Here is a 12,921-nt window from a genome sequence, read left to right as displayed (position 1 = left end):
AAAAGATGAAATTGATTTAAGAAAAAACAACAATAAAGCCTTGTTTGATAAATCACTTAATTGCTTAAATTAAAATGTTAAGCACTTATTTAATTTAAGTGCGTTTGATAACAATTGTTTTTCCACCACTTAAATTAGTTAATTAAGTTAAAAACCACTTATTTTGATAAGTCAAAATATTTAACTTATCATTTTAAGTTAAACATTATCAACTCATACTTTTTTTTTTAAATTAAATCATTCAATATTTTCAGCACTTATAATATTTAGCACTTATAATTCAGTACTTATTTTTTCAGCACTTAATTTTCAGTTTTATCAAATAACACTGAAGTAAAATTGGGAAGAAAACAGACAACAAGAGAATGGAAAGTTCAAATGAAATATATTTTTTTTCTTATTGAATCATCAAAACTAGTTGCCAGATACTCAAAACCAGAAAAATGTAAAAGCAAAAATTAAAAAAATGGCATGAAGAAGAAGCGCGAGCTAGAAAAGAGAGAGAGTAGTGGAGATGTTTATACAATTTAAATTTCCAAATTAAAAAAATTAATTAATAATTTAAAAATCTTAAAACACGTAATTGCTATTTTTAAAAGTAAAATAAAAGATAAAAGTTCAATGAAAATCCTTAAAAAAACATAAAATTATAAAAATAATAATGAAAAAGTTATGTAAAGTGTAAAATAAAAATGAAAAGTGATTTTATATGTAATTTTCTATAAAAATAAATCAAACTAATGATTGGTAGTTTTCAGATTGGCACTTCTGATGGATTGGAGAAACTCTAAGAATAAGATTAGCAGATTTTGCTTATTATGGTCCTTATAAAAGAACATAGCCCACATAGTCTGGGTCGTATAATTTGGGCCACGACGACCTATAGTCATTAGCTTATATATCTTCACCAAGGATAAAATAGAAAAATTGTGTGATTTAGGGTTTTATGTTCCATTTTTAAGCTTCACTCTCTCGCCTCTCTCTATTCTGCTTAAGGCTGAGCAAAAAGTCTAGAAACTAAGAATCGAACCGAAACTCTTAATTGATTCAGTTATTTTAATATTCTAATTCGGTTCGTTTGCCTTATTTGATATTCGATTATCGGTTCTATTATTCTGTAAAAAAATTGGTTTAAATGAATAAATTACATATAAAACAAATTTTAATTTGTGTATCTATAAATAACATAAATTAAGGGAAATTTACACAGAAATTCAAATTTGAAAAATTGTTTACAACTACGTTAAATAATGATTTTGAATTATGTCAAACTAGTAAAATCAGCATTTTTAATATAATTTAAGGATTATAATTTATAAATTAAGTGTCTAGGATATATTTTTTAGGGTTTATGTTTTATGAATTGGGTCTATAATTTTTAAATTAGGATATAAAATTATATTTTATTTGTAATATATATAAAATAATGACCTATTAAAAATTAAGTTTGATAATATGATTTAGTTGTAATTTTATAGTCAATTATGATATTCATTTGACCCATAAATTAAACTAAAGCCCATATGAACTAAAGCCCGGCCATCCCCCTATAGCCCATACTTATTAATTTGTGTGTATGTCAGAACTCTCAAACCCTAATATATATACTACTCATCACCGCCGTTGTCCATCTATCTCGAAGAGGTCATTCTTCTCTCTTTCGCTCTACTGGTTTTTAGCCTAGAACATTGCTTTTGATCATCTTTTATGGATGTCGACGACTTTTAATTGATGGTTCCCTTGCTGTATGTAGGTTGCTGTCCACTTAGAGGAGAAAAGAGTCAGTAAAAATGGTGGACAAGACTAAGGGGAGGAAGGAAGAGGTCGTAACCCGAGAATACACCATCAACCTTCACAGGCGCTTACATGGCTGGTAACAATCGTTCTCTTTTACTCTACATAATCATCATTCAGATCTATTTGCGTATGTCACAGTGTTTTCTATTCGACCTTGTTTGCACATATTATTATTTTTTATTCCGCCTCTTTAATAAACCTATGGTTTTGGATCTGTTTTAAGGATGAAAATGAACCTCTGCATTTTTTTTGCGGACTTTTTGAACTTCAAATGTTGGAATTTGACCTTATATGTAAACTTGAAGGTTTCCATTATGATAGTAATGGATATGTTAGTTGTGTTTGTGAGATTAAGTTTTTTGGGGATCTGGTATGATGTTAGATTGTGGTAGATTCTAATCCTTTGATGCTGGTGTTATTTGCAATAATACGTTGTTACCATTCCTTATTGTTAGGGTTTGTAATTTCAAGTTTCCATTGACTGTTATGGCCCTTGGGTAGATTATCACTGGTAAATTTGACTACCGCTTGCCTTATCAGTTGGTTTCTGAGGATATTGATTGATTTTTGAAGCTTCTTAGTGAATAATGTTTAAGATACTGATGGATTTATCAAGTATTATTAAGCAGTATTTGACTTGCTGTATGACATATTTATTTTATTGATTTTGTACATATCCAATCCTCTTCAGATCATATGTTGAACCCTAGATATCTGGGAAAACAAAATCGTTCATGGAAGATAATTAAATGGGTTTAGCAACCGTCAGGACTAGGTGCATTTTCTATCTGCAGACTGAAATTTATGCATGCTGATATTTATTTAGTGAAGTTTTGGTTTAGTGTCCTGTAGTACTTGGGGTATGCCATCTGAAATCATGATTTTTCTGTTCTGTTGATAGTAGTTTTTGATTCTCATTCACAAATATATATTTAAATGAAAATGCACTTCCCAGGAAAATTTAAATTTTTCCTGTTTGAAAATGTCTTTATAGTGTAATCTGATTTGTCGTATATGCACATCCAATGCTGATTGTTGCACAAAATTTCTTGAATCAGCACATTCAAGAAGAAGGCTCCCAAGGCCATAAAGGAGATTAGAAAGTTTGCTCAGCAGGCAATGGGAACAAAAGATGTTAGAGTTGATGTGAAGCTCAATAAACACATCTGGAGCAGGGGGATCAGGAGTGTCCCAAGAAGGGTTAGGGTTCGCATTGCCCGCAAGAGGAATGATGATGAAGATGCCAAGGAAGAGCTCTACTCTCTGGTCACTGTTACGGAAATCCCACCAGAAGGACTCAAGGGTATGGGTACCAAGGTCATTGAGGATGAGGATTAGTCATACCTTTGTGTTTAAAAGTTCCAATTTTAGGCTTAACAGTCCAAATTTTGAGTGATTATTTAGTTTTGTTTTAAACGTTTGCAGTTTGTATTGGCACTTATTATCAATGCTTGAATTTCATGTTTATCATTTTGGACCCTATTTTTCTTAAATTATGGATGATGATGCCATTCAGAACCAACTTTGGTCATGCCTCATTGCATTTGAACTTATATTACCTTAAAAGACTCATTTTTCCTTGTTAAATGGTGATATGGCTTTCTTTAACTTTTGCTCTTGTAATATGAAGCTTGTATCATTGGCTTGGTACAGGCAGTGGTTTCTATATTTTGCCAAATCATTTTTATACTTTTACTAAGTTTTAATTGGCGAATCAAAAGCCAAGTGAAGTGGTGAAGTGGGGATTCGAACAAGTGGTAGTTCATGTTGTCAATAAGTTATTTTAACAAGTTGAAGTGGTAGTTCGTGTTGTCACTAAGTTCTTCTAACTAAGTTCATAGTTCAATAGTGATAGAAAAGAAATTCAAAATGAGGATAATATAATTCAGTCCAGGTCAGCACCAAATGAATTGAAGGTTTACCAAAGGAGAAAAATGGTAAAGGGTAAAGATGAGAATTAACTTGCATTCTGTTATTCCAGGTGGACAGTTTGTTATGGCTAGGGTGGAGGTTAGTTATGCTTAGTGACAGCTGGGTCTCTAGAATGTACTGGGGGTATCTATATTAACAGTTTTTACTATTGTTGAGGGGGAAAATATTTTATTGTTATTTCTGCTTCTTAGCAGGGCTTTATCTACGATAGAGACGGGATGTATTCCTGAGGGATTGAAGTTCATTCAATCAGTTTCCTTTCTATAATATATCAGTTCATCACTATTTCTTCTTATTCATTTTTCTGGGTTTCTTGGTTATTGCTGCAATTGTTTCCATCATTTGGCGCCGTCCGTGGGAAACTTTTTGAGCTATGACAGAAACTGCAGCAGTCCAAACTCATGCACAGGCCAAAATCGATTTGCAAACAAGAGTTGAAAGTCATGATGAGATTTTAAGTGCTATTCAGAGGTCTCTAGCCTCTTTCCAGCAGTTGGTTGAAGATCGGATGGATGGTTTGGAAGCTCAGATCCGGAAAAATAAACAAATAGTAGAAGACGCAGAGGATCCAGAATCACATACCTCCGGTAACCAAGGTCCAGCCGTTCTACCTGAAGGGCGAGTGCTCTTGCAAGCTAATACCAAGTTTGGCCATTCCACTAATTCCGCTTTCGATTCCGGTTGGCGACCTAACCATTTCGAAGGAGGATCCATGTCTTTGCCTAAGGTGAAATTGCCCGAGTTTACTGGCTCCGAACCTCGAGCCTGGATTGCTAAAGCAGACCTCTATTTCTCCGTTCATCGTACATAGGATTCTATGAAGCTCAGCCTGGCGCAGATGTGTATGACTGGAGCTGCAGTCACTTGGTATTTCCGACTACTCCAAGATATTCCACAGCTGACTTGGGATCAATTTAAAATCCGACTTAACGCTCGATTTGGCCGGCGTCGAACTCAGAATCCATATGAGGAGGTGTGATTACTATTTCAGACTAAAGGGGTAGATGAATATATAGAGGAATTTGAGTCAGTTACTGCCTATATCCCAAAACAATCTGAAACTCAATTTTTGGGTTATTTTATGGGAGGCTTGAAGGAAGAGATTGGAAGATGGGTACGCTATCATAAACCTCAGACTTGTGAAGCAGCGATGGAACTTGCTAGAGATGCAGAGTTGACGTTCAGTCCGCCGGGAAACCGTCTCCACGTGCGCGATAAAGGAGGGGCGTTACATCACCCAGGTACCCCTAATTTACCCTCTTTTAATTGGCGTCAGTCCACTATAAAAGAACCGGGTCAACCCGACCCAAAAATAAAACCACCCGACCCCACCGCCCCAAAATTACTCGATACACTCACAAATCGCAATTCACACCCTAATCCAAATTCTACTCCCAATTTGCGACCTAGAGGACCACGACACCTCTCGATGTCCGAATTGATGGAACGACGCAAGAAAGGGCTATGTTTCAAGTGCGCCCAACCCTATTCTTCTCAACATCGCTGCCAAGTTGGGGAGTTGCGTATGACAGTGGTGGAGAATGAACTGATGTTTGAAACCGACGGCGATTTGGAAGCGTTGGAAGAGTTACAAGATTCTGGGGGTTTTATAACCGAAGGAGAATGCACAACAATGGAGGTTTCGTATCTTGCTGCTTCTAACCTCCGATTTCCAGGCACCTTGAAGCTACAAGGGGATATACAGGGAATTCCAATTGTGTTGCTTGTGGATTCAGGGGCTACACATAATTTTATTTCTCGAAAGTTGGTTCTGTCTCTCGGATTATCAATCAAAGCCATCCCACCTATTCATATTAAGCTTGGAGATGGATTTCGAGTTACCGTAACGGAATGTGTTGCTGTCAATATTCAATTAAGCTCATTAACTCTCCATATTGACGCTTTGGTATTTTATTTGGGTCCTCTCAATGCTGTGTTAGGAATTGATTGGTTGAAATCTTTGGGTACGGTTATGCATAATTGGGAGCAGCGATGGATGCAGTTTGAATATGAGGGGAAAACAATGAAATTACATGGAATGGATGGTTCCAAAACTGATATGGCAGCCCTTCAAGTGTGGTTGGGAGGTGGGCAATTGAAATCAATAAGGCCAGTCCAACCTCCATTATTAATGTCTCTTACAATTCAAGGTACTTCATCTGATCATCTAGTTGATATACAGATTCTTATGGGGAGATATCCTATGGTATTTGAGCCAATGTGCGGGTTACCACCACGTCGTAATCATGATCACGCCATTAACCTCCTACCCGGCCAATCGGCAGTTTGTGTTCGGCCTTATAGATATGCTCATATCCAAAAAGAAGAAATTCAAAAGCAGATCACAGAATTGCTCCAACAAGGACTGATCCGGCCTAGTCAAAGCTCTTTTTCCAGCCCTGTTCTCTTAGTAAAAAAAAAGATGCTTCGTGGAGAATGTGTATCGACTATCGGGCATTGAATAAAGTCACTATAGCGGATAAATTTCCAATTCCCGTGGTGGATGAGTTGCTAGACGAGCTGAATGGCGCAACTTTTTATTCCAAATTGGATCTGAAAAGTGGATTTTATCAGATCAGAATGCGAGAGGGGGACGAAGCCAAGACAGCCTTCCGAACACATGACGGGCACTACGAGTTCTTAGTCATGCCCTTTGGACTCACAAACGCCCCGTCCACTTTTCAGAGCGTTATGAATGATCTCTTCCGACCTTGGCTCAGGCGGATGGTTTTAGTATTCTTCGATGATATTCTGATTTATAGCCGAAGTTGGGAGGAGCATCTACAACATTTGGCTTTGGTCTTACAGGTCTTGTCTGACAATTGTTTTAAGGTGAATCTAAAAAAATGTTCGTTCGGTCAAACGTCAATTGAATATCTCGGGCATATAATCTCAGCTAATGGGGTTTCTGTGGATCCTTCTAAAGTTGCAGCAGTTTCGAAATGGCATGTTCCCCGAAATGTAAGGGGAGTTCGCGGGTTCTTAGGATTAACGGGATATTACAGGAAGTTCGTCCGAGATTATGGCAAGATTGCAAAGCCGTTGACGAAATTAACCAAGAAGAATAGCTTCCATTGGAATGAGAATGCTCAAGCTGCCTTTGATTCATTAAAGGCGAACCTTACGTCTGCCCCGTTGCTCGCCCTACCGGATTTTAATGCCCCTTTCTATTTGGAGAGTGATGCATCAGGGACAGGGGTGGGAGCAGTGCTTATGCAGGATGGTAAACCCCTTGCCTATTTTAGTAAGGCTCTATCATTACAAAATTTATCCAAATCAGCTTACGAAAAGGAGCTTATGGCTCTCGCTTTGGCCATTCAGCATTGGCGTCCGTATAGCAAAGCTGATGGGATACACCTTCGATGTTATTTACAAACCGGGCAAACTGAATCAGGCTGCTGATGCGCTCTCTCGACAACAAGAAGGTTCTGAATTTACTTCTTTTATGTCTTCTCCTACTTGGACTGATGGTACTCAATTATTAGAAGAAGTTGATCAAGACCCCAAGCTCCTCGCTATTAAGACCGCTCTTCACTCTAATCCAGCCTCTAAATTTGGATATGAGCTTCGGCATGGTGTACTATTTCGGAAGGGCAGCCTTGTCATCTCTTCACAATCCAAGTGAATACCTTCTATTTTAGATGAGTTTCATAATACTGTTGTTGGGGGACATTCTGGTTATTACCGTACCTATCGACGAATTGCTGCTACCTTCTATTGGAAGGGTATGGTTCAACGGATAAAAGAATTTGTTCAACATTGCTCCACATGTCAACAGAATAAGGCTTCTACTCTTGCTCCTGCCGGACTACTACAGCCTCTTTCAATCCCTCAAGCTCTTTGGGAAGATATCTCTATGGATTTTATTATTGGCTTGCCTAAGTCCAAGGGCTATGATGCTGTGATGGTGATAGTGGATCGGCTGTCTAAATACAGTCACTTCGTGGCTCTTAAGCATCCTTATACAGCCCGCATTATTGCTGAAAATTTTGTCAAAGAAGTGGTCAGATTACATGGTTTCCCCAAAACAATCATCAACGATAGAGATCCGTTGTTTATGAGTCGCTTCTGGCAAGAGTTGTTTAAATTACAGGGCACTCAGCTTCGGTACAGTTCATCTTACCACCCCGAGACCGACGGGCAAACTGAAGTGGTGAATCGTTGCCTTGAAACTTACCTCCGTTGTTTTGCTTCCGACCAGCCCCGTCACTGGTATCAATGGCTTCCATGGGCAGAATATTGGTTTAATTCTTCTTACCATGTGTCTACAAACACCACCCCATTTGAGGTTGTTTATGGACGGAAGCCCCCAACAATTCTACAGTTTGTTCCAGGTGAGATACAAGTAGAAGCAGTGGCTAGGGAGCTCCAGGATCGAGATGAGACTTTGAAACAGCTTAAGCTTCATTTAAATTTGTCCCAGCAGCAAATGAAGTTATATGCTGACAAACACCGCAGAGACATCAATTTTGAGGTTGGGGATTGGGTTTATATGAAGTTAAAACCACACAGGCAGCAGTCAGTTTCTCGACGGATCTGTCCTAAGCTCTCCGCTCGTTTCTTTGGCCCTTACCAAATTGAAGCTCGGATCGGCAATGTCGCTTATCGCCTCCAACTTCCTTCCTCCTCTAAAGTCCACCCAGTGTTCCATGTTTCATTGCTTAAGAAGGCTATTGGGAACCACCCTTGTTCTTCATCACTTCCGCCAGAACTAGAAATGGAATCTTCAGCCACTATGATACCCGAAAAGATATTGGCAACCCGTACTATTCAACAAGATGGCGATTCTGTTTCTCAATGGTTAATCCAATGGCAGTCACGAGCTCTTGAAGAAGCTACTTGGGAAGACGAATTCGTTATGCGGAGCGAGTTTCCAGAACTCCGTCTTGAGGACAAGACTTCTTTTCAAGGGGGTGGTAATGATAGAGAAGAAATTCAAAATGAGGATAATATAATTCAGTCCAGGTCAGCACCAAAGGAATTGAAGGTTTACCAAAGGAGAAAAATGGTAAAGGGTAAAGATGAAAATTAACTTGCATTCTGTTATTCCAGGTGGACAGTTTGTTATGGCTAGGGTGGAGGTTAGTTATGCTTAGTGACAGCTGGGTCTCCAGAATGTACTGGGGGGTATCTATATTAACAGTTTTCATTATTGTTGAGGGGGAAAATATTTTATTGTTATTTCTGCTTCTTAGCAGGGCTTTATCTACGATAGAGACGGGATGTATTCCTGAGGGATTGAAGTTCATTCAATCAGTTTCCTTTCTATAATATATCAGTTCATCACTATTTCTTCTTATTCATTTTTCTGGGTTTCTTGGTTATTGCTGCAATTGTTTCCATCAAATAGCTTTGAGAAGTTCAAAGGGTTAACTTAAGTGTGTGGGTCAGTGAAATAGTTTTCAAGTTCAGATTATTTGGTTAAGTACAAAAGCTGCATGGTGTATTAAGCAAGCCTATATTGTCTGTTTAGGGTTGAGTTAAAAGTAATTATGTTTAGCTGGGGTTTTCTTCGAAAGTTACCAACTCAAGTGTGTATTAAAGATCTTAATTCCTTTTAAATTGCGAGTATGGTCTCAATCCCTGAATCGCCTGAATTTCAATCTCAAGTTTAACTACATTTTCTCCCTGTATGTTATATTTTATAAGACAATTTTCATTTCTTGCAATTTGTGTCACTCATTCACGAATATATTAAAAATGAAAATGGCAGAACACTTAAATGCTTAAAGAAAGAGTGCTTGTTTCAAGTCCGGCATGACTAAATGACCAAAAAGAGAACATCAAAGTACAAAAATACGTGGTACCAAAACACCACTATTCAATTAACAATGTTTGATAGTCTGCCAAAATTTGTTCTTCAGCTGTAAGTTAGAAAAGGAAAAAAAAAATCAGGCAAAATTATGCTCAGCTCACTCCAGGCCCATAAATACATTGGAAAGTGGCATCAGTAGATGGATCCTTTAGATGATTATGCTTTCTCCTCCAGTACAATTACAAATCTGTTATCCAAGTAGTTCTCTTCTCCTTTTCCAGCCTGCTCATGCTTGCAAAACCCACTCCATGAGTTCAACTCAAATGAAAATGCTCATTAATTTAGTTGGCCTTAAAAGCATACATGTAGCCTCTAAGTTTTCTCACTTCTTCTGATGACTCTGAAAGTAGATGATCAACATACAGACAGAGACTAGCACCGCTGCAATTTCAAGTAAAGCATATGCATATCTTAGTGATATAAACAAAATGATCAGAGCGAAAATGAACCACGACAACAAATACCACCCACCTAAGAGGCCCAAATGGCAGCCAGATAATATCCCATCGAAATTTTGACAGCCTACACCGCAAAGAAGTATGATATAAGCAAACGTAGCATTCTAAAACAATGAGCATGACATAGTGAGAGTTCAAGTTCAGCTAGAGAATCAGTGTAGCTCTAGGGTAAAATACCATAGCAGTAATGTTCATCTGGCAAGCTATTGAAATTCTAACCAACTAAATTTTGCATTATTTTCAGTCATCTCATGACATTCAAATCCAAATATTAGTTACAAACTTTCTTGTCCAAGTTTTTTTGGACAAATAAGTTGACAAAATTAAATTTATAAGTACTAGACATATAAAGAACTCTCCATGTTTTTGCATTATTTTCAGTCATCTCATGACATTCAAATCCAAATATTAGTTACAAACTTTCTTGTCCAAGTTTTTTGGACAAAATAAGTTGACAAAATTAAATTTATAAGTATTAGACATATAAAGAACTCTCCATGTACCTTAGCATGAAATATAGCCAGAAACCTGCCAGTAGAAAACCAACATAGCATGACCGCCAAATCCATTGCCTGTGATGCTTTGAATCATGGACTAATCCCATGATGGCCATAGAACATGCTAGAATGGCTAGCCAACCTATCAAATCCTCAACAATTAGCAAAAAAAGAATGAATTCAGCAACAAATAGAAATACGGTAACCTCAGACTCAGATAGATAATTCCTCAATTAGTATAGTAATGAAGGTAGAATTCATCCATGTAATCTTCCGAGCAGCAACAAATAATGAATACATGTGTGGAAAAATGGTTTGCTTACAAGGAATAAGCAGGGAAGAAAATGAATCACCAGATATTATTGATTATTCATTGCAAGTATTTTGAGCATATATAAATGATCATGCGTTCATGCAACCAAAATCTTATCAGTTCATGTCGTTACTTTTCTCTATTTTTGAATTAAATTAATTCCTCCGTTCATGAAGGAAAAACATTGAACAGTTACTGTACGACCCATCAAGGCAATGGAAAATGAAGCAAAATCAATGAAGAATACATCATTGAAAGTAAAAGATAAATTTGCTAAATTGTTCTTCATATGCAAGAGAGAAGAGCTACCTTGCAGCAACTAACTTGCCCTTTAAATTTCTTCCTGTAACGACTATACAAATTGAGCTGCTGCTAATGGGGAAAATGATATGCTACATGATATTTCGAGGATTTACTATGTAGATACGACAAACTGGACATACCACAGCTTCCAACAACAATTTTTCTGTCTTTTTAGATCACTTTAGGGTCCACTAATGATGTGAATGCTAGTTTCAGAAGCAAAAATAGTTCCACTTTCAGTCCAAGAAACTAGAAAATGTTTCTTAAGCAAGAATAAGAAGGACAACGAGGAAGCCGAGTTAGAATCCTCAAATCAGTCATCATTAGAACTAGTCAAATGTGGCAACTAAACATTTTGCTTTTCCTACATGCCAGATGGTTCATCTGGATCATATATAGATAAAATTAGGCATAATACACATACAATCCCTCCAGGTTGGCCATAAAAACCTATTGCTCTGCGAACTTTGAAAACCGCAGATTAACTACTTAAACTTGCTTAAAATGGCCTATTGGCCTCTGAATTTGCTTGAAGTAACCTATTGGCTCTCTGAACTTACTTAAAGTAATTCAGACTTCATCTTGTACAAATCTCAGAATTTCTGAGTTCATTATTTCACTTTAAGCAACTTCAAAAGGCTAATCAATTGTTTTCAAAGTTGGAGAGACCATTAGAGAGGCCTAATGATGTATTAGGCCATATAAATATAATTAACTTAAATTTCATTTATCCTCATGGAGAGACCAGACAACGACATCTTGCATAATGCAACACTAAAATAATGGGATGGGAAATGTCAGTTAGAAAAAATAATTATCAATTGGTAGTACTTAAAACATTCAACATTCAACCAGTTCAAAAAAGAGTGGCAATTAAGAGGCTAACCTGCAGATATTACCATCCATGCATCAAGCTCTTCCATGAAGTAAGCATGAAACCGCTGTTAATTAGAAGGCAGCATAAGTAATAGTCAGCAATTAAATTTGCAAATCTCCTAGATAACAAAGAAGGGAAGTATGTAAGAACTGATTTAGTTTACCAAATCCCATGGAGAAGTTGATTGCTGGTAGATCGAGAACAGCATAAACCCAGCGTAGCAGCAGAGAGACACAGCGAACACTCTCTATGCCCCAAAATAATGATCAAGGTGAGGAAAATACTATTAAAAGATTGAATGGAAAAAGAAAATGATAAAGAACTATAAATACCCTCCATAAAAGAGATTGCTGAGCTTGCGTCCTTTCAAGTGATCGAATCAATTCTTCTTGTTCTATGTGTTGAACGAACAAAAAGGAAAGTAATCAATCCCTGTTTGGTTGCGAACATATATCTTAAGGAAAAACCTAATCCAGGATCGAAAAAGAGAAACCTTCCGTGTCCATGGGACGAGATTCGTCAGAAGCTGGATCATCCGAAATCGGGAGAGACGACTTATCGCCAAGGGAATTTCGCCAATTCCTTGACAGCTTCTTCATCGCTATTCAGTAATTAGCTTCTGGTCTACTTCTTCGTCTTCTTTGTTACAACATTAACGATATAGAATGATAGACAGTGACACTTTCTGATTTCGAACTCGAAATTGGGTTTTTTTTTTTTTTTTTGTTCTTTTCTTATATAATTTTAAATTTTTATTGCTAAACATGAGACCTAAGTTTATCATTCCTATTTCATTTTTTTTCCCTCAAAAACTTGTTTTTATCTTGTTGTAAAAATACCGACTAGCAATTTTATACCTAACTTGACTCCTAAAAGTAATTTTTAGCTCTAGGAGCATTGCAACATAGTAGAATCAACCATTTATTATA

The 12,921-nt window shown here is 37.0% G+C and overlaps 2 protein-coding genes across 3 annotated transcripts; one reads left to right on the top strand and one right to left on the bottom strand.

The window, feature by feature from the left end:
• Positions 1-1,561: 1,561 nt before the first annotated feature.
• Positions 1,562-3,277, top strand: LOC136203742 (large ribosomal subunit protein eL31). Of its 2 annotated transcripts, none has more exons than XM_065994971.1 (3): positions 1,562-1,644; positions 1,754-1,873; positions 2,856-3,277. In XM_065994971.1, exons 2-3 carry the CDS (start codon positions 1,791-1,793, stop codon positions 3,133-3,135), a joined length of 363 nt encoding a protein of 120 aa, XP_065851043.1. In that variant the 5' UTR covers positions 1,562-1,644; positions 1,754-1,790; the 3' UTR covers positions 3,136-3,277. The 2 variants fall into 2 exon arrangements, with proteins under 2 accessions (XP_065851043.1, XP_065851042.1); XM_065994970.1 differs by having other exon boundaries at positions 1,639-1,671.
• A 6,144-nt stretch (positions 3,278-9,421) lies between these two features.
• Positions 9,422-12,700, bottom strand: LOC136201959 (uncharacterized). Its single transcript, XM_065992358.1, has 7 exons — positions 12,486-12,700; positions 12,325-12,386; positions 12,156-12,239; positions 12,002-12,056; positions 10,506-10,641; positions 10,016-10,066; positions 9,422-9,925 (listed from the first exon to the last, which is right to left on the bottom strand). The coding sequence occupies exons 1-7, from the start codon at positions 12,589-12,591 to the stop codon at positions 9,826-9,828; spliced, it is 594 nt and encodes a 197-aa protein (XP_065848430.1). The 5' UTR covers positions 12,592-12,700; the 3' UTR covers positions 9,422-9,825.
• Between the last annotated feature and the right edge of the window lie 221 nt (positions 12,701-12,921).

The sequence above is a fragment of the Euphorbia lathyris genome, chromosome 8, assembly GCF_963576675.1.
Source record: "Euphorbia lathyris chromosome 8, ddEupLath1.1, whole genome shotgun sequence".
Classification (NCBI taxonomy): Eukaryota; Viridiplantae; Streptophyta; class Magnoliopsida; order Malpighiales; family Euphorbiaceae; genus Euphorbia; species Euphorbia lathyris.
Note: the sequence above shows the minus strand (reverse complement) of the source record. Positions and strands in the feature narration are given on the sequence as shown.

What these genes read in the sequence shown, in the direction of transcription:
- LOC136201959 (XM_065992358.1), bottom strand. Translation starts at nt 12,591, where the DNA reads ATGAAGAAGCTGTCAAGGAATTGGCGAAATTCCCTTGGCGATAAGTCG. An exon ending in TCGTCCCATGGACACGGAAG is followed by an intron (nt 12,387 to 12,485) that starts GTTTCTCTTTTT and finishes TTCAACACATAG; the next exon opens with AACAAGAAGAATTGATTCGA. An exon ending in AGCAATCTCTTTTATGGAGG is followed by an intron (nt 12,240 to 12,324) that starts GTATTTATAGTT and finishes TTTGGGGCATAG; the next exon opens with AGAGTGTTCGCTGTGTCTCT.
- LOC136203742 (XM_065994971.1), top strand. Translation starts at nt 1,791, where the DNA reads ATGGTGGACAAGACTAAGGGGAGGAAGGAAGAGGTCGTAACCCGAGAA. An exon ending in CACAGGCGCTTACATGGCTG is followed by an intron (nt 1,874 to 2,855) that starts GTAACAATCGTT and finishes TTCTTGAATCAG; the next exon opens with CACATTCAAGAAGAAGGCTC.